The sequence below is a fragment of the Wickerhamomyces ciferrii genome, contig 00196 (assembly GCF_000313485.1).
Source record: "Wickerhamomyces ciferrii WGS project CAIF00000000 data, strain NRRL Y-1031 F-60-10, contig 00196, whole genome shotgun sequence".
In the NCBI taxonomy this organism is placed as follows: Eukaryota; Fungi; Ascomycota; class Saccharomycetes; order Phaffomycetales; family Wickerhamomycetaceae; genus Hansenula; species Hansenula ciferrii.
The window spans coordinates 24,232-45,523 of record NW_011887544.1 but is presented as its reverse complement, the minus strand read 5'-3'; the positions used below and the strand labels follow the sequence as shown (position 1 = coordinate 45,523).

The window sequence follows — 21,292 nt, the reverse complement described above, 5'->3', positions numbered from 1 at the left end:
TTAAAGCAACAGTACCTGGTTTATATCTATGAGGTTTTTTAACACCACCAGTTGATGGAGCTGATTTTCTTGCAGCTTTTGAAGCTAATTGTTTTCTTGGGGCTTTACCACCAGTAGATTTTCTTGCTGTTTGTTTAGTTCTAGCCATTGTTGTGGATGATGATGATAAAACAAGTAGAAGTTTTGAATTTTGAAAAAGTGGGAAAACTGATGTTTTTATAACAAATTTTGGTCACTTTTGTTGAGAATTTCAAATTTGCCACTATTATTTAAAAAAATGCACATCATGTTTCTCAAAATTGTTTATTTTTCTTTTTGGCAATTTACAATTTGTGATTTTGTGGTTTAACTATGTACCAGGTTGTGATTTAATGGTGTCCAGTTCCTGTTTTTACCCTTATGATCCATAGTTAACCTGTATTTGTTGCTGTGTAAATCCTGGGCTGGGAGTTCCGCACCAAAAATGTAAATATTCCAAATCCGATGTTCCAGTATTTACACGCGTTAAGCCATTGTTTATGTGTACATCTGAGTACTGGTACTGTACTCATATTTACACGTAATCCTCCCAAACACCCATACAACCAAACATAAACACTGGAGTAAATCTCAGACTGCCCTTAACCTTCCTACTTCTAAAAATCAAAATAAACACTTGTAAATTTCTTTAACCGCGCGTGATTTGTTTTTGTTTGTGTGAGTTACAAAGGAGATTTTAAATTTTAAAGCAACATGGTACATAGTTAATTTTTTATTGGTACATTGGCAAATTATGTGATTTTTAGAAACACATTTTTAATTTTCCCAAATTTCAAACATAAATATCCCTTATTTCCCACTTTTTGAAAACTTTTAATTACTACTATTAAATCATTATACTACACAACAACAATTAATTAAAAATGTCTGGTAGAGGAAAAGGTGGTAAAGGTCTTGGTAAAGGTGGTGCTAAACGTCACAGAAAAATCTTGAGAGATAACATTCAAGGTATTACAAAACCAGCTATTAGAAGATTAGCAAGAAGAGGTGGTGTTAAACGTATTTCTGCTTTAATTTATGAAGAAGTTAGAGGTGTTTTAAAATCATTCTTGGAAAATGTTATTAGAGATGCTGTTACTTATACTGAACATGCTAAAAGAAAAACTGTTACTTCATTAGATGTTGTTTATGCTTTGAAAAGACAAGGTAGAACTTTATATGGTTTTGGTAATTAAGAAATTGTTATATTTTATTTTAGTTATTATTAATTATTAATTTTTGGGGTAATTATCAAGGTATTGGTTTGGTGTTTTATTAAATTTAAATGTATATTATAATGTTTATGATAGCCTTCTTATGAATTTGAAATAATTGTAGATATAATGTAATAATATCCTATATTTACTTCTATTTGACATTTATATATGTATATACAAGTAATCATTTATGTGTTTGTATTATAAGTTAAACATCAAACTATTAATCGTAATCGTTATTGTTATTCCATTCATTTATCAATCATGGATGTTACTAAAATTCCTTTTGTATACGTATCACAATCTACAAATGACTAAAATTTTGTATTGTTGAATCTTGATGTTCCGGAGATAACAATCTGTATTATGTAATCTCGGTGAAAATTAAAATGTTTAAATTTATGTCAATTTTAATGAGTTTAATGGTTATTATTTATGGGATATTGTATGTTAATATATGAATTTTATTTGATGGTATTTATTAATAGAGTGTAAGGTATTCAATTATATTAATAATTATAAGAAATAATGACTTTGAAATTTTAGTGTTTTTATAAATATATTAATTTAAAAGTGAAAATAAAATTTAAGAGGTATACTTTATTCTTGAAATCCATAATTTCTTAAAAATTAATCTTAGAATTAATAACTAAAAATTAGATGATTTGAAAGAGAAAATTTAATAGACAATAACCATATATTAAAATAATACCATTTATATACAATAATTCATAAATAAATACTAATAAAACTAATCAAATTTACCCCAGATGACACAGCATTTACATAATAATTACCACATTAGGCAACTCCCAACATAATTCAACCACCACGAATTGATTCTTGAAAAACAAAATCTGAAAAGATGATTATTAATTAAGAGAAACAATATAAAGCCAAGGTTGGTTCTTATCTTAATTAAATGGGGGTAATTACTGGGTTACTACTGGGTTACTGATAAGGAAATGGTTAAGGTGTATTACTATATGATTATACATAGAATTATATGAGTTACAATATATTAGTAGTAGTAATATAGTAGTATATTGATATCAATAGTATATTGATTAATATATTAATAGATTAATAATAGTAATCTATCCGTTACCGAACATTGTCTGGAATTAAGGGCTTAAGGGCTTAATGGCTTAAACAAGTCATAAGAGTTAGCAATCAAGAAATGAAACTAGAATTAGAGCTAGAACTAGAATAATAACACTATGTACATATTATCTTTGACCATCTTGTACTAAAAATGACTAAATATACTTTGTTTAAACAATCAGTACTTGTTTAAATACCGTAATTCAAACCTTATAGATTGTTCTAGAAGGAGCAGAAGAAGAAATAAAGAAACGAGAATATAACATAACAAAACAAAACTAAAATAAAATAAAAGTAAAACAAATTAAAATAAAACAATCCGTTATTTCCCAAGTTGATTATTTTTATTTCTTATTTTAGTCATTTTAGTCACTTTTTAGTTTAGTTTATAGCCCATAAAACACTGTTGTGTGTACCACTTATGTCATAGTCAAGAGTGTCACCCGGCCTTTGTTTCTTGTTTTATAGTAATACAGGGATTTTAAAATTACACATTTTGATTTCAAATTCAATTTAAACATTCTTATCAACAACATCAAACAAATATCAATTATATCAACTAGATTATTAGTTATTGATATAAAGATAGAATAATAACCCACTACATTAATTACATCAACAACTTCATCAACCACCCTACTCGCTTGAAGATTTCGTTTGTTAGCAAGCAATCAATCAATCAAGTGCATTTCTAATCAACAAGAACATATCCCCTTAATCGTGTCACAAGATAATCAACACCACCCTGATAAAGAAGAACAACAATCAATGACTTCATTAGCTTTATTCCCTCATTTACGTCGTACTCTGACTGATGTTATGGAGGATGAATTATATCATGTTCCAAATAATGTTGCTTCAAATAACTCAAATTCAACCCAACAATATGAAGATTTCAATCAATCTTTATCTCAACAACAAATTACCGCTCCTTTCCATCATTTAAATAATAGTTCAAATAGTTTGAATAAATTTTCTTCTCCAACTTTATCAAATTCAAAATTATTCAAGAATTCAAGTGCTTTAAATTCAGAAGAAATGCTGACTATTCCTGATCAACAAATACCCTTAAACCAACATCATCAACAACATAGTCAACAACAACAACAACAACAACAACAATCTGAATTATCAAGAGTACAATCTCATGATATGTATTATGATATCCCAGAACCTTTACCTCAAGATGATGAACAACATATTTTTAATGAATTTGCTGATCCAAATTTAACAACAACTCAACATTATAATTCTCAACATCAAATCCCACAAGATCCTTCAACAATCCCAACAAAATTATTAAAATTTAATGATGATTTATCCTTGGATTATTTTATAAATGATGATAATGATGATTCAGATTCAAAATTTATTATATATCCCGCTCTTTCACCAACTATGATTCCTGAAGAAATTGAAGATGAAGAATTAAGTGATGATGATGAAGATGATACAAATGAATTTACATATTTAGATAATACTCTGAATGATGACAAGAATCCATTAAATTATCAACATCAACAATATCAAAAAGAACAAGATTTAATTCAAAAACAAGAATATCAAATGATTAAACAACAAGAATTTAATTCACAACAAAAATCAAATTTACAATTTAAAAAATTTGAATATAAAGATGATTCAATAACTCAAGATCTTGAATCTGATATTGATAGAATGTCATTAGATTCTTCTGATGATGAATATTCATCAAATAGTTCTGTATTGGATGAAGATTCATATACCCCAATTTTCCAAACTTCAAAACCAACAACATCATTATCACCACCAATCCCAACCCCAAATCAATCAAAATCAAGACGTTCATCAACAATTCAACAACAAACACCTTTACATACATCTCCTTCACAACAACATACTCAACATACCCAACATTTATCAACATCACCTTCACAACAACAAAATTCTCATCAATGTCAATTAATCAATCCATCAACAAATCAAATTTGTTTAAAACAATTTTCAAGACCATATGATTTAATAAGGCATCAAGAAACTATTCATGCATCAAGAAAAAAAATTTTTAGATGTATTGTTTGTAATAAATTAGAAGGTGGATTATCAAATAAAACATTTAGTAGAGGTGATGCATTATCAAGACATATTAGAGTTAAACATGGATTAACTGGGAATGAAGCTACAGATGCTTTACAATATGCAAAAGATAATGTTGAATATGTTTGATCTTTATCTCTTTCCCTTTTTTACTTTCTTTTAAATTGTTATGAAACTCAATTATTATTTTAATTTTCTATATTTTTACTTTTTTAATATTAATTATGATTATAAGATTTTATACATACCTATATATAAATAAATATAAACAATAAATACCCAGATTATGAAGAATAATGTAGAATAAATTACATAAATATCGTTTTAATACATATTAGTGTAATTACATTAAACATTAATAAATATTTCTATACCATAATAACTATATATACTATCAACCACTTTACCAACCTTCTTTAGCAACAGCAGCAGCTCTTTCTTTTGCAATCTCAGGATCAAGATAATATTCATCCCCAATTAAATTTAAATCATCATCAACATTCATAACTAATGGAATAGCATTAGGGATATTAATATCTTTAATATCTTCATCACTTATCTTTTTAATTAATTTTAATATTGATCTACATGCACTACCATGAGCCACCACAAGTACAACATCTCTCTCGATCAATTTTTTTAAAATATCACCATATAATAATGATTTTAATCTATCAACAACCATATGTAATGATTCACCTTTTGGTACTTCATCAATCTCATATTTATATCTTTCATCAATCGCACTTGCTTCTTGATCTTTTTCTATAAGTGGTGGGATTCCATCATAAGCTCTTCTCCAAAACATATATTGTTCATCACCAACCTGGGATCTAATTTCACTCTTGTCACAACCTTGTAAAGCACCATAATGACGTTCATTTAATCTCCAAGATCTTGTAACATCAATCCATTGTCTATCTAAATCTTCAAGTATCAAGTTACCAGTTTGAATAGTTCTTGTTAATTTAGAAGTAAAGATATAATTTGGTTTTAAATTGGAAGATTTAATTAAATTTGATGCAAATTTTGCTTGTTCTTTACCTTTATCTGTTAATTTTGCATCAAGCCAACCACAAAATTTATTTAGGTTGTTGAATTCACTTTGTCCATGGCGTAGTATTATCAATGTAGGCATTTGTTCTATAATGGTATCTATAATCTATGGGTATCTATTGAAGCTAATAATATGGTAAGTTGTTCTGAGTATTTGCTTTCCGAGTTTTCTAGTTATATAAGAGAATCAAGTGATGTTATTTTTTTAAAGTTCGGAGATCTCGAGATTGTGTCCCATAATAAAGAGCGTGGGAAGAAGGACGTAGTTGGATAATTGAGAGTGGATTGATGGTATTATTTTTGTATTGTATTGATTAATTGTGTACTGTGTTGGAAGAGGTATCTAATGGTGTAAATTATATGTTGATTTGACTAGTATTGGCTGGATTGAAAGTGAAGTAAATAGTGAATAGTCCATAAGAAGAGATTTGAGGAATATGGTTGATTAATTGTAGTATATATTATACAATGAAGGTATATGGGGATCAATATATATTCATGTTCCTGTTATAATTCTAGTCTATCTTTGGTAAGTTCCATTATGATCATATCCCATCAGCTGATATGACAGATAATAATTCTATCATAATCTACTTTAAAAAATACTCACAAATCAACACACCCACCATCTTCAAATTCCCCCAACAATTACGTCAGACTTGCAATAAGTCCTCAATTGTATCTGATTTATGTGCTTTAATAATATTCTTTCACCGGCTTTTGAATCTTTTGAATCTTTTGAATCTTTTGATAATAGTTTGTTTACTTTTTACCGAATCCGGGTTTAATTAAGTACTGTTGATAATTTCCAAATTGATAATTTCTCAAATCAACTCTGAAATTTTTAAAATGTGACAATTTTTAGTGATAAAAATAGTTGAATTCCATTCTATTTTTTGATCTTAAGATATTTATAAACTTAGAAATAACATTCCCAATAAAAAGCTAGTATTAAAAATGGGGACTCTAAGGGATAAAGCTAATGAAGTTTTAACAAATTCTTCTTCAGATATTCAAAGACAATCTTCAAAAGGTTCAATTAGTTCTACAACTTCAAATTTGTTAAAACAAAATAAAGAAAACAATTCATTTGATAATTTAGAAGCTACTGCTCAAAAGGAAAGAAATAGATTATCAAGTATGTTGGATAGTTATAAAAACAGTTCTGAAGTTACTCAAAGTACTACAAATGATACTGCATCTTTTATAGATGCTGATGATTTCATTATCAATAGAAAATCAATAGATGGTCAACAAAGAGATTTCATAGTTCCAGTTAGAAAGACTCAATCAAGATCATCAGAAAATGATCATTTTGAATTTGAAAAATCTGATCAAGCTGTTAATAGCTCATCAAATCAAAGAATTCCTTCAACTATTCAACTTTCACCAAGTTTAAATGTACAAAATAATGGAGCATTCCCATCTCCAACTTCTCAAAGAAGATCTTTGTATTCAGATTATGCACCAAGTATTCATGAAGTTAATAAAGTGGCTTATGTGGTTGATGGTAGTGATCAATATGATGATGATAAAATTAGTGATGATATTGATGAAGATTTACCAGTGGAAAATGAATTAAAACCTACAAATATTCAAAGAAAACCTTCAGTTATTAAAGTTAGTAGAAATTCATCAAAAAACAGTGGGAAAGTTACTACACCAGATCAACAACAACATATTAAAAATAAAGAAAGTCTTGCTTCTTATTATTCAATTGCTCAAAGCGGTAGTGGATCTTCAAAATATCCAGAATCAACATATAGTACTACAAGAGATTCTCCTATTGGCGATATGAATGATCAAAATTCATCAATTTCTAATCAACAACAACCTCCAAGTCATCCAGATATACAAAATAATCCTTATAAATCCTCGCCAAGTGGTAAAATTCCAGAAGAATCAGAATCAACATCATCATTTGAATTTAATATTGGTCCTTTAAAAACAACAAAAGAATCAAGAACACCAATTGCAGTTGATAGATCTCATGTTACAAGTATTGATCCTGCAATTCCATCAAGATCAAGAAGAAGACCTGTTAGTCAAGCTTTTATTAATTCACCAATTAATAAATTAAAAACAGAAACAGATGCAAATAGACCAAGATCTGTTGATTTAGGTGAAATGGATAATTTAATGTCAGAATTAAATAGAGAAATTTATAATTCACCAAATGGTCGTAAACAAAATTTTTCTGAAGAAAGTGGTTTCCAAACTGCAAAAGATTATGGTCATAGTAGACAACAATCAAATGTTGATTCTATAAGATCTAATGCACAAGATAAATCAATTAAAAGACCATTACCACCACCACCTGTACCAAAACATGAAAAAAAACCAAGTGTCAGTTATGAAGAAGAACAAATGAACCCAGAACCATCATTAGAACAACCAAAACATCAAGTTGAACATCATGAACATAAACGTGATGTATCAACAACTCATGATGATGGATTTGTTACAGAAGATGAAGATGCAGAAACTAAGAGTACAAAAGCTTTAAAAAAGAAACATCACAAGAAATCAAGTGAATCACATCAAAAAAAAAGAAGTAGTTCAAGTTCTGCATTCAAGAAAGGTCATTTTAATCATGAAACTTTAACTCAATTATTACAAGTTACAGAGGGGACAATAATTGGACAAGAGTTCCAAAATATTGGTTTGGAATCAACTGAAAAACAATTATTAGAAAGATTAGTTGATTCGCTATCAAGATTAACTGCTGATATGGTTATTGATTCTGATAGACATGATGAAAGTGTTAAAAGATTGAATAAAGCTATTAAGGCATTAGAAGGGTTTTAAGAAAATTAGTCTATTTTCACTTTTATTATTACACTGTTTTTTATTCGTTATATACATTTTAGGTTGATCTTTAATTTCAAGATCATTACGTTGTTTTAAATTGGTTTATTTTATTGTTGGTTATTGTTTATTGTTATGTGTAAATTATATGAACGTTAATATATTATTTTTCCATAGAATGTAAATATAAGCTTAAACAATATAATTATCATATGTGATTGTACATCATAATATGAATTAATTACCCATGCATACCTTTCACTATTATATAATATTAAACTATATACTACACACTTAAAATTACATCAATTAGAAATAAAACTGAAAAAAACACAAAAAAACAACATAAAACTATGTGATTAATATTAAAAAGGTATGTATGTAATGAAATGCAACTTTATATATGAGCAAAAGAAACTTATCTAAGTTTATATGCAAAAATTTGGGGGAATTGTATTGTAGTTAAAACAAATGGGTATGTGGGTATTGAGTTCCATGGTTTTTATTGAGTTTATTGTGCTGGTGGGGTTGTAGTTTTTGTTGTTGTTGGTGGAGGTGTCGTTTTATTTATTGTTTGTTGTTCCTTTTCAATTTGAAATTTATCTTTAATTTCATAAATTCCAATATCTTCATCCAAGGGAAATAATTTTAAATCAGAATCTAAAATTTTATTAAAATCTTTATGATTTAATTTCCAACCTAATTTATCACAAAGATAAGTTGCAACCTGGTCACAATAACCTAATAACGAGACATCAAATTCACTATGTTCAACAAGATCTTTATTTATCAGTATTTGTGGAACATCACCTGGGATCATATTAACAATTTCAGAAACTGGTGCAACTTTTAATGAAGTACCAATACAAATTAATAAATCACAATTTAAGACATCTTGTTTTATAGAATTATGGAATTTTGATGGTAAATCTTCACCAAAAAATGTAATATCAGGTTTCATAACACCATAACTTCTTGGATAAAAATCATCATTCTTGGATAATTTTTTTTCACGTTCTTTAAAACAATGTGGACAAATTGGTAATTCCATATCACGAATATATTTAAATATCTTGGAACCATCAATATTCCAACGACATGTTTGACATGTTGCCGTTGCGAAAGATCCATGACATTGAATAATTTTATCTTGATCAATACCAACATTTGATTCTAAATTATCAATATTTTGTGTATAATTTCTTAATAATTTCCCTTGATCATTTAAATTTTTAATAAATGCATGTAATGGAGTATAAGAATCTAATGGTGGTAAAATCATATTTGCAACACTATAAAAAATTGTTGGATCTTCTCTAAAAGTTTCTAAATCGAAAACTTCTTGAGGATCAGTTAATCCTAAATGTTGAACTTTTGAATAAATCCCCTTTGAAGATCTAAAATCAGGTATACCTAAACTTGTTGAAATACCAGCACCTGTTAATACTAAGATTTTTTGAGCTTTTGAAATTTTCTCCAATGCATGTTCCACAGTATGTATATCATCTAATCTTGTACGCATTGAATAAACTTTATTCATAGCTTTTTGTAATAATTTAACAATCTTCATTAAATTTCTTTCATCATCAATATCATCATTAAAATTTTCAGAATAAAAACCTAATATAACAACAGCATATAAAATATCTGAACCTCTTGGAGAATCTGGTAAATATAATTTTAAAAATTCTTCAACACCTTGTTTTTTTAGAAATTTTCTAGCTTCTGAAGTTTGTTCTCTTGTTACTGTGGGTAAGATCCATTTACCATCTATTCTTTTTATTTTACCTCTTTTTAAAGCTTTTGAAAATGGTTGATTTTGATTTTGATCATCATCATCAATTGTATTAGTATTAGTGGTTGTAGGAATTGGAACAGGAGTAGGAGTTGAAGTTGAAGAAGATGATTTTGAAGGAGCAGTGTTTACTTGTGAATGTGATGGAATGGTTTGGGTAGGGTGAAGTTTCTGTTGTTGAAGTGTCTGTTGATGTTGTTGATGTTGTTGAAGTTGATGGTTTGAAGCACCATTAGCAGCATATAACCCGGAAGTTGAAGTGGTTGATGGTTCAACCTTTGAAGAATTAGAAGGAGAGTCTAGCTTAGGAGCTTTTGGAGAAGGGACAGTGTGATCCTGGGGCAGAGGTCTCTTTGGGTGTTGATCAGCCATGCTTTTGTTTGGTGATGATTGGTGGCCTTTTGGTTTAAATGATTTGTTGTTGTTGTTGTTTGAATGGTTGATGGTTGATGGTTTCAAGAATTTTGGTTGATTTCTTTTCAACTTTTTTTCAAAGGGACGCGGTTTTGGGAGAATAGGCAGGGAATCTGAATTAGGCAGATACAATTTATACAATTTAGGCAGGAGGGTAAAAGGTAATTAAGCTGGTTAGAAGGGGAGTTGGTGATTCTAGGCAGAGAATATATAATTTATATAGACAATGATGATGATATGGTACTTATATAATATACTAGTTGTTTATTCAATGTGTACTTGTTTCATCTTGTTACAATTAGGCCGTGTGTCCATGGATAGAGGTATCGCACTTACTATGTATACAAAAATTATTTAAAACTTGATTATCTCAAAAACTACTTAACAAACAATATCCAAGAAAATCAATAACATAATCCTCTAATTTCACTGCAGATGGTAATGTAAAGATATAACTATGATTATTGCGAAATTTTCTTAATAAAACACGTTTTTTGTTAAAATTTGCATTGATTTTAATCGGTTACCCATGTTACCAAAAAAATTTGGTCGTTGTGCCAAAAATTCGCGGATGGCCATAAAATTTACCCGGAACTTCCATTGAAAATTAAAATTACTTGAAAAATTCATTGAATATTGAATAAAATAGTGAAAGATTAGATCAAATATTTGATTGATATTGATTTATATTTCCCATATTTATATAAAGATGTCAAGTAAACCAGTTAGACTACCCCCATTACCAAGACTACGTGTCAAGAATCCAAATAGTCAAAAACAAATCAATCCATGTGTTGTTGTAATGTCAACTTTATTAAATTGTTGGTCATCAAATGGTGAAGGTGCAGCTGAATGTAAAGCATTAGAATTAAATTTAAAAGAATGTATGGAAATAAATGTATGTATTGGAGTGTTGTGTGTTTTGTTTTATCCAATTTATACTAACTTTTTTTATAGCAAACTCAAGTTGTTGGTAAGAAATCATCAATTAATTATCATGCTTCACGTTTATATCCAAAGATTAATGGTAAACCTCATGATTAGAATCCTTAAATCATTTACATCCATATTTATCACACAGCCATATCATATACATCACCAATAGAATAATTCACAATATTCAAATTTACGAATAATTTATATTTTTAATGATCATCAAATATAACCAATAAAGAATAAAACAATAGTTTACTTGTACATATACAAACTGAATAGTTAACTCAATAGTTTAAGAAGATTATATAGAGAATCTTTATATCAGAATCATAAATACAATGATACAATAATGTATTTTTATTATAAAGACCCAAGGTTTAGTGTAAATTTAACAATTTGACTCTAAATATCACGTGAATATCATGCTTTTATTCAAGTAATATTAAATCTATATATTATAAAGACATAAAGACTGATTATTCTAATACCTGTAATCGTTTAATATTAAATAGATCTATGACGTATAACCCCATAGTTAAGTTCGTAATTGAATTGGACAGTAATAATAATCAGATCTCCATAATATCGTATAACTCATTAACCGAGAAGCTTTCGAATAAAAGGCGTACGGTATTATTATCACATGGACATTAATCAACAATGAACAATTACGAATTGACCAAATTAAATGATATACAGCCTCTTACAGATTGGTATCAGCTAAGAAATTAAATACGAAGTAATCATCAACAGAATTACATCTACATTGACTACATTGACTACAAGAGATACTCATTGTATAGTTAAACTATCTATTCAATATTCATAGCTTTACTTGTATGATCAACTTGATGATCTTCCGTTAATCTCCTGTCCAGCTTCTGTCCAGTCTGCCTATGCTCTAGGTAGAACCTCTTCCTAACCTCTGCCTACACTCTGCCTAACCACACTCGTTTAATTCTCGTTAAATTCCTTCCTTCGTTCCTCGTTTAACATTTTCCATAAATAAAAAACACGAAAACCAAAAAAAAAAAAAACCACCGTGAATTTAAATTTCTTTCAACATTTAAAAACAATTCAATTTCTTTCAAAAGTTCAATTGTTCAATTAGTTCAACACACATTCATTTGTTTATATTCTCATTCATTTCTCAACAAATTGATACTATCTCTAAAAATGTCTTCAACAGGTGTCGATTTAAAAAAAACTCAAGCTGATTTTTCAAAATCTTTACATGGTAAAGATGTTGGTCAAAAAACTGGTATTTCTGCTCTTTTATCCAAAGATAAATCTGCTCAAGAAACTGCAGTTTCAGATTATTTAAAACATTGGGATGGTAAAACTGATAAAGAAGCTGAAGATAAAAGATTAGAAGATTATAATCAAAGTACTCATTCTTATTATAATGTTGTTACAGATTTTTATGAATATGGTTGGGGTACTTCATTCCATTTTTCAAGATATTATCCAGGTGAAGCTTTTAATCAAGCTACTGCAAGACATGAACATTATTTAGCTAATAAGATTGGTATTAAAGAAGGTTGGAAAGTTTTAGATGTTGGTTGTGGTGTTGGTGGTCCAGCAAGAGAAATTGCAAGATTTACTGGTGCTCATATTACAGGTTTAAATAATAATGATTATCAAATTGAAAAAGCTCATTGGTATGCAAAAAAATTTAAATTACAAAATCAATTAGATTTTGTTAAAGGTGATTTTATGAATATGGATTTTGAACCTGAATCATTTGATGCTGTATATGCAATTGAAGCTACAGTTCATGCTCCTGTATTAGAAGGTGTTTATGGTGAAATTTACAAAACTTTAAAACCAGGTGGTGTTTTTGGTGTTTATGAATGGGTTATGACTGAAAATTATGATGAATCAAATCCTGAACATCGTAAAATTGCATATGAAATTGAATTAGGTGATGGTATTCCAAAAATGTATAAAGTTGATGTTGCAAGACAAGCTTTAAAAAATGTTGGTTTTGAAATTGATTATGAACAAGATTTAGCTGATTTAGATGATGATATCCCTTGGTATTATCCATTAACTGGTGATTTAAAATATGTTCAAAGTTTATATGATTTAAGTACTTTTGTTAGAACAAGTTCTTTAGGTAGAAAATTTACAACTGGATTTGTTGGTTTATTAGAATTTTTAAAATTAGCTCCAAAAGGTTCAAAACAAGTTACTTTAGCCTTGGAAGAAGCTGCTGTTGGTTTAGTTGAAGGTGGTAAACAAAAATTATTTACTCCAATGCAATTATTCGTTGCAAGAAAACCATTAAACAAAGATTAATAATAATAATAATTCAAGCTATAATATAATATAAAACATTTGCTTTTAATTTTGCTTTACACTTTCTTTTTTTTATCTTCACTTTTAATTTTGTCATTTTGTTCATTCTTTTTATGATTATTGCATATATGCATTGTACAACATATAAACTTATATAATAAAGTTCTTTAATTCTATATAAAATACTTTATGAAAAATAAAATAATTGTAGTATTTGAACAAATAACTAGATCAAAACTACAATCAATCAATACAAAAACATAACACTATATATTCATGACGTCCATCTTTTCAAACAGAACAATCAATAAACAAAAGTATCATTCATATTTTATAAGTCAAAATTCAAAACAGTAATCGATCTATGATTCTGTAATGGCTAATGGTAATGATTAACCTTAATTTACCATATACCACCTGAACACGTTCGAGCTACCAATTAACTCATCAAATCATAAGGTAATAAGGTTTTCATCTGATAGACGTTATGCTGATAATTTTGATTAAAACTTAGATTCATTGTATCTGATTGAATGAAATATCCTCAAAAATAATAAAAGGAGGTAAATTCAACAAACTGATCATAACAAATAGCCCATTCGACATAATTATCATTTGGAATCAATATAGTTAATAAACATCAAAAAAATTGTCAAGAAACATGATGGCCGAAAAGAAAACACTCAAGAGCTAATAATGTAGAATATATATAGTATAAAGTTAAACGATTTTCATAATCTATTAAAATTTAAAATATTATGAAATGCGCGAATTATTGGTAATTATTTACCAGACTAAGAATTATGAGAAAGGAATAGTAAGTGATCTCAATAGAAATTAACTATTCATCTGCACAAGATCTTACTAATTCATTCATGTATAATATATGATATCATATTACATTGAACGTATATACATTTTAAATTAAAACCAAATTATTGATATATAATTGTAGTACTTTAGACAATATACAAATAACAAATCTATCAAAACTACAATCAATACAAAAACATAAACACTATATATTCATGACGTCCATCTTTTCAAACAGAACAATCAATAAACAACAGTATCATCCATAATTATAAGTCAAAATTCAAAACAGTAATCAACATGGCTCTGTAATGGCTAATGTGATTTAAATGTACTAGCCACAAATCTCCATATACCATTTTAGAATTTAAATTCCTCTAAATTATTATTGTTTGTTGATTCATTACCCATTACCTGTTGAGATACATTCATCTACTATTCTGACCCATTATCCATCATGGTCCATATTTGACAAATCATCAAAGAATTAAAATTTTTAATTTTTATTTGGTTTCATAATAGAAGTAGTATCTTGGACTGAATCTAAAAGCTCAAACACCGAAGCTGCTGATATGAGATTAAACGAAAAATCAGTTAAAATGTCATGAAATCAAGTAAAAATTAGACTATAAACTATAAACTATAAACGATATTTTTTAAATTCTCTATAAATTTTATGAAATGCGCGAATGGTAATATAAGCTCATGAACAAGGTAGAAAACTCAATAGTAATTATCCATAAAATATTAATCTGTACAAGATCTTACTTCTGACATTATAATACATTAAACGTATATATAATATATAAACAAAACACAAAAAAAAAATACAAATTCATTATCTTAACTTTTTATTCCATTGAATAATCTCCATCATTATCAAAATCAACACTAACTTCACTTGGTGTTTCATCACCTGCAAAACTTTCAAACCTACTATCATCTTCATTATCATCATCACTTTCATCTATACTTGACTGATTAGCTTTAGATTTTATTTTGGATGGTTCATGATTTTGAATTGAATGATTATTATTATTAGCATCCTCCACTTCTTCATCTGATTCTTCAGTATTTGATGTTTTTGAAATTTTTGAATGTTGATCTTCATTATCAGAATTTTGATCACTTTCAATATCTAGAGCAGGATGATCTGATTTTTGACTCTCTTCAATAATTCTACTTTGTTCTTGTTCAAATTCTTCATCAACTTCATCTTTTTCAGCTTCTTCTTCTTCACCATGCTTCTCTAAAATAACAGAATATTCTTGATCTTCATCTGTAATTTTTTCTGATTCTTTACTTTGAATTGAAAGATATAATTCTTCAATTTTCACATAAAATTTATTGAAAGAATTTTTAGATGGAGTATCTTGATCAATTAATCCACTTGACCATTCAACACACATTTCATATAACTCTTTTAAATTATCAAATGGAACTTTATCACCAATATACAATTTGTTTAAACTTTGTAAAATAAGTTTTCTATATTTTATACTTTCAATTGAATCAAATGTTTCTAATAAATTTCTTGCTAAATTAACATGTGAAGGAGATGTTTCAACATATTCTTTTTCTTGATTAACAACATTATTTGGATCTGTCCAATGTATAATTTGTTGAATAATTATTGAAGGTGAAACCATAACCATTTCTTCTTCTTCAGAAATTTCATTTGTATGTGTTTCATAAAGTCTTCTAAAACCATCAGCAGCAACTCTACTCATTCTTTCTTGATGTTGTGGATGAGAAAAACAATAAACTGGTAAACAAAAAGTAAATGCTTGTAACATTGCTTGATTCTTACTATTTTCTGGATTATAATAAGTCAAAAGTAAAGTTTCAAACAGTTCATCATCTGATAAAATATCTGCAAGATATAATTTACATAACCCTTCAGCAGCTAAAGCTTGCAGCTCCATATTATCTTTATCTTTCAATGTTCTATATAACAGTTTATGCAGTGATAGTGAATCAACACCTTCATGAACGTCTAAAACTTTAGCTCCATGAACTGACAGAATATCAAACATAATCTTCAATGAAATTATTTTCAAATCAACATGACCTCTTGATAAAAAGAACCCGAAAAGATACAGCTTTTCTGTAGCTAATTCAGCATCTAATAAGCAACATAAACCTAAAGCCTCAGTACCTAATTCCCTTATTTCAGTTAATGGAATTTTAACAGCTGGATGAATTAATGTATCAAGTAATGAAGTTATAGAGATATTACCCTTTGATGGTTCATGAATTTGTTCCAACATTGCTTTAGTGATTTGTAAACAATGTATTATAGCTTTATTACTTTCTTTAATTTTATATTGATCTTGTCCTTGTTCTTGGTCTTGGTCTTGATCTTGATCTTGCTCTTGTTCTTCTTCATTATCTTGTTCTTCTTGATCTTGGTCTTGCTCTTGTTGTCCTTCATCATTAGCTTCTTGTTGATCAAGATCATTATCTCTAATATCAGTTATAATTTCACTAACCATGGAGCAAAAATCCTTTTCATTAATTGATAATTTTCTCAAAACTTGTAAAGAAACTTTAATTAATTTTGATGTAAGTCTATCATTAGTTAAAGAAGATCTAATAACTTGTAACATTGCTCTTCTACCAATTTCATCACTAAAATCATAATTTATACTAATTGTTAAAAGTTGTTCAATTATAAAATCAAAATCTGCAGCATATTCTAATTTTTCTAAATTTTTTCTTCCTTGAAGATATTGAATTAATAAATTTGCCATTTCTGCAGATTCTGGGAAATTTGAATCTATAGCATCATTTAATGTATTTTCATAACAATGATAATAAAAAGATCTTGCTAAAAAGGCAGTTTCTGGTGAAAGATCTAACCAAATATCTTTAGTAAATGAAATTTTACCAATAAGATCTTTTCTATTAATGAAAAAATGTTTCATTGCTAAAGTACCAACTTCACTTTCTTGAACTTTTAATCTTTGTAAATACTCTAGTAAATCACCATCAATAGTGTTTAACCAATCATATGATAACATGTGAACACAAGCTTTTTGAACAGATTCATCACGATCTTTTAAACCCCATAATAAAAGTTTTTCTCTATAACTTGAATCTATAGTTCTAAAATCACCCAATTGTTTAATAATTTTGGAATAAACTAATCTTCTGTTGATGAAATTTGTATCTCTTGCTCTTTCTAATAAATAATTTTTAGTTAATTCAGTTTTAGGTAAGTTTAATAAAGCAGCTCGACGAACTTCTGGACTTGGATCATTTTGAATTGCAACCAGAAGTTTTGCAGTAGCTTCATCTAATTTATTAATTGTTGAATCAGGATCTTGAAATCTAGCAACACAATGAAGAGCTTTTATTCTAATGGATGGTTCTTTATCAAATATTCTTTTATCTAACCCCCAAGAAAGTGATTGATATAAATTTTCTTCAATATCATTCAGACCAGCAATAGCATAATTTAAAAATTGAACAACTCTATATCTAACATTTTTATCTTTGGAATCAATACCTCTAAGTAAATGAGTAATCAAATATTGAATGAACCTTGTAAACAGATTATCATCATCTGGATCATCTTCATATAATTTATTTAAAGAATCAATAAATTTCTCCACCAATTTAGAAATTTTATCACCAACTGGTTCTGATTTCTTCAATACCAACACCTTATTGATCAATTTACAGAAGAAATAGTTGAAACTGTCCTCATGATGCAATTCAAAAGCTCTTTGTTGGATTGTTTTCAATAAAATAACTTGTTTCTTATGACCTGCAAGACTTGATTGTGACTCTTGGAATACTTTAGCCAACGCTTCCTGGATATGTTCTGGTGTGGTGAGAGAGTCTGCTAGCCTCTTTGTATGCTTCTCCTGTGCCTTACTCATGGTCAACCACCCTGTCTATAGTTCCTCAAGAGTAGAATCAAATTTGTAAACACCAAATCTTTATGTATATGCAAATTAAAATCCACAAAAACAAAAACAAAAACAAACAAATCGCGAAAATTAAAATTCAAAATCCGGGTAAAAAATCAAAATGGCAGATTACGTGAATCTGAAAATCTTATTACATAATACAAATTGAATTACATAATCGATTACATAACCGATCATAAAAAAAAATTTTGTTTATACCTGTTAAACATAAAAATAATAAGAAGAAGCTCATCGCATGAACCAATAATTAAATTTCATTTGTGATTATTCAAGACAAAGAACATGGTTGTTGACATTCATCGCTGTAGGTTTGTGGACTATCAACCACATACAATCACAAGTTTAAGTTTTAGTCATAAATCTACAAAGAAATTTTCTTCACAAGATTTACGTTTAGCAGTTGCAAGAAATAATGGTGATATTGAAATATGGAATCCAAAGAATAAATGGATCCATGAAACTACTTTATACGGTGGGAAAGATAGAAGTATAGAAGGTCTTGTATGGTCTACAAGAGAAAATGAAGAACCAAGATTATTTTCAATTGGTGGTTCTACTGTTATAACTGAATGGAATTTAATTACTGGTAAACCATTAAAACATTTTGATTGTAATGCAGCTATAATTTGGTCAATTTCTATAAATGAATCTCAAGATAAGATTGCAGTGGGTTGTGATGATGGTACTATAGTTGTTGTTGATATTTCTGGTGGTCCAGGTTCTATTGAACATTATGCATTTTTACAAAGACAAGAATCAAGAATCTTAAGTGTTGTTTGGAAAAATGATGATTATATTATTGGTGGTTGTGCTGATGGTCGTATTAGAGTTTGGAATTTTGGTGGTGATTTTCAAATTCATAAATATAGTTTAATTTCTACAATGAGAGTTGATAAATCTAAAACTGAATCAACTTTAGTATGGTCTGTATTATATTTACCAATTCAAAATCAAATTATTAGTGGTGATTCAACAGGTTCAATTAAAATTTGGGATTTTACACATTTTACATTATTACAAAGTTTTAAAGTTCATGCTGCAGATATTTTAACTTTAACAACAGATTTTAATAATGAATCAATTTTTTCAGCTGGTGTTGATAGAAAAATTTTCAAATTACAATTAATTGATTCAAATAATAATAATAGTAACTCCAACAAGAAACAATTGAAATGGAATATTGTATCAAATAGATTATTCCATTCAAATGATGTTAGATCAATCACATCATATGAATCTAAAAATTATAATTTCTTAATTTCTGGTGGTGTGGAAAAAAGTATTGTTGTAAGTTCATTAAAATCATTTACAGATGGTCAATATAGAAAAATCTCATTTATCCCACAAGAAGAACATGTTGTTATGAATAAATCACAAAATTTAATCATACTATGGCAAGAACAAACCATTAAAATATGGAAATTATTAAAACGTAAAATTGTGGAAGAATCTGATGAAGAAGAAGATGACCAAGAAGATGAAGAAATGAAAGATGTTGAAGATGTTGAAGATAAAGATGATGATTTCTTAATTGGTAATTATAAAGATTCTTATGAATTAGTTTCTAAATTAACTTTAGCAGATGAAGATAATATTACATCAGTTGCAATTTCTCAAGATGGTTCAAAATTAGCAGTTGGTAGATTATCAACAACAAAATTATTTAATCTTTCAAATAAACCAAATTCTAATAAGTTAAAAATTAATAAAATTAATCATCCAGAATTAAATTCAAAAGGTTCAAAATTTTTATTATTTAATGATAGTTCATCATTAATTTTATCAACTCCAGAAAATGAAATTTTTAAAATTTCTTTAGATGAAGAAGATGAACAATCAATTATTGAATATGAATTAAGTGATTTACCAAAAAATAAATCAAAATTAACATATATTGAAAACATTAATAATTTAAAATTAACTTCAAATAATTCAAAATTAATTGTATCAAGAATTTCAGGTGCAATTGATATTATAGATTTAGAATCATCATCATCAACAAATGAATCAATTCAAAGTAAACCATTCTTAAGATTATCAAGTTTTATAAATAAATTAGAAATCACATTACAAAACACTTTAATTGTTTTAACTCAAGAAAATAAAATTTATGAATTTGAATTAAATTTTGATGGTTTAAATTCTTCAGCACATTTAACAAATTGGTCCAAAATTAATTCAGAATTTTTACCAAAACAATTTATAAATCAACAAGAAATTGCACATGGTTGTTTCTTAGATAAAACCGATAATTATAAAATTTGGATATATGGATCAAATTGGATTTCATTTTTCCAATTAAATCAAAACATTCCAATTAATAATTCTAAAAAAGATGCCAAAAAACGTAATAGACAAGGTCATCAAATTGGATTAAATAATGAATTTGATGATATGGATTATGAATTTGAAGAAAGTGATGTTGAAGAACAAGATTTTGAAAATGATGGTTTAAATTATCAAGATCGTTTAATTGAACGTGCAGATTTTATAAAAGAATTAAATAATGATGAAAATAATGGTAATAATAAAGATGGTATACCATTTGGAATTACTAAAAAATATAAATCAATCTTGTTTGCTAATTGTTTAAATAATGGTGAATTAATCATTATTGAAAGACCTTCAAGTTTATTACCAAAAACTCCTGCATTTAAATTAAATCAAATTAAAGTTTGATAGATTGTATAGATATAGTTAACTAATGCATAAATTTGTATATTATATATTACAATATTGTAGAGTGATGATGATCACGAAATCAATTTTTTTTTATTTAATAACACAGTATATAATTGTATATATAAAAATCAAAT

At 27.5% G+C, this 21,292-nt stretch overlaps 8 protein-coding genes across 8 annotated transcripts; 5 read left to right on the top strand and 3 right to left on the bottom strand.

The window, feature by feature from the left end:
• Positions 1 to 902: 902 nt before the first annotated feature.
• BN7_5025 (histone H4) lies at positions 903 to 1,214 on the top strand (the record flags this gene model as incomplete). The annotated part of the gene is made up of 1 exon (XM_011274417.1): positions 903 to 1,214. The coding sequence occupies one exon, from the start codon at positions 903 to 905 to the stop codon at positions 1,212 to 1,214; it is 312 nt and encodes a 103-aa protein (XP_011272719.1).
• A 1,893-nt stretch (positions 1,215 to 3,107) lies between these two features.
• Positions 3,108 to 4,544, top strand: RPN4 (stress-regulated transcription factor RPN4; the record flags this gene model as incomplete). The annotated part of the gene is made up of 1 exon (XM_011274416.1): positions 3,108 to 4,544. One exon carries the CDS (start codon positions 3,108 to 3,110, stop codon positions 4,542 to 4,544), a length of 1,437 nt encoding a protein of 478 aa, XP_011272718.1.
• A 274-nt stretch (positions 4,545 to 4,818) lies between these two features.
• On the bottom strand, positions 4,819 to 5,553 carry GPM2 (2,3-bisphosphoglycerate-dependent phosphoglycerate mutase; the record flags this gene model as incomplete). The annotated part of the gene is made up of 1 exon (XM_011274415.1): positions 4,819 to 5,553. The coding sequence occupies one exon, from the start codon at positions 5,551 to 5,553 to the stop codon at positions 4,819 to 4,821; it is 735 nt and encodes a 244-aa protein (XP_011272717.1).
• An 875-nt stretch (positions 5,554 to 6,428) lies between these two features.
• NBA1 (Nba1p) lies at positions 6,429 to 8,279 on the top strand (the record flags this gene model as incomplete). Its single annotated transcript, XM_011274414.1, has 1 exon — positions 6,429 to 8,279. One exon carries the CDS (start codon positions 6,429 to 6,431, stop codon positions 8,277 to 8,279), a length of 1,851 nt encoding a protein of 616 aa, XP_011272716.1.
• A 511-nt stretch (positions 8,280 to 8,790) lies between these two features.
• Positions 8,791 to 10,446, bottom strand: BN7_5021 (NAD-dependent histone deacetylase SIR2; the record flags this gene model as incomplete). The annotated part of the gene is made up of 1 exon (XM_011274413.1): positions 8,791 to 10,446. One exon carries the CDS (start codon positions 10,444 to 10,446, stop codon positions 8,791 to 8,793), a length of 1,656 nt encoding a protein of 551 aa, XP_011272715.1.
• A 2,154-nt stretch (positions 10,447 to 12,600) lies between these two features.
• ERG6 (sterol 24-C-methyltransferase) lies at positions 12,601 to 13,725 on the top strand (the record flags this gene model as incomplete). Its single annotated transcript, XM_011274412.1, has 1 exon — positions 12,601 to 13,725. The coding sequence occupies one exon, from the start codon at positions 12,601 to 12,603 to the stop codon at positions 13,723 to 13,725; it is 1,125 nt and encodes a 374-aa protein (XP_011272714.1).
• A 1,664-nt stretch (positions 13,726 to 15,389) lies between these two features.
• YCG1 (condensin subunit YCG1) lies at positions 15,390 to 18,425 on the bottom strand (the record flags this gene model as incomplete). Its single annotated transcript, XM_011274411.1, has 1 exon — positions 15,390 to 18,425. The coding sequence occupies one exon, from the start codon at positions 18,423 to 18,425 to the stop codon at positions 15,390 to 15,392; it is 3,036 nt and encodes a 1,011-aa protein (XP_011272713.1).
• A 333-nt stretch (positions 18,426 to 18,758) lies between these two features.
• On the top strand, positions 18,759 to 21,155 carry UTP4 (small subunit rRNA maturation protein UTP4; the record flags this gene model as incomplete). Its single annotated transcript, XM_011274410.1, has 1 exon — positions 18,759 to 21,155. One exon carries the CDS (start codon positions 18,759 to 18,761, stop codon positions 21,153 to 21,155), a length of 2,397 nt encoding a protein of 798 aa, XP_011272712.1.
• Between the last annotated feature and the right edge of the window lie 137 nt (positions 21,156 to 21,292).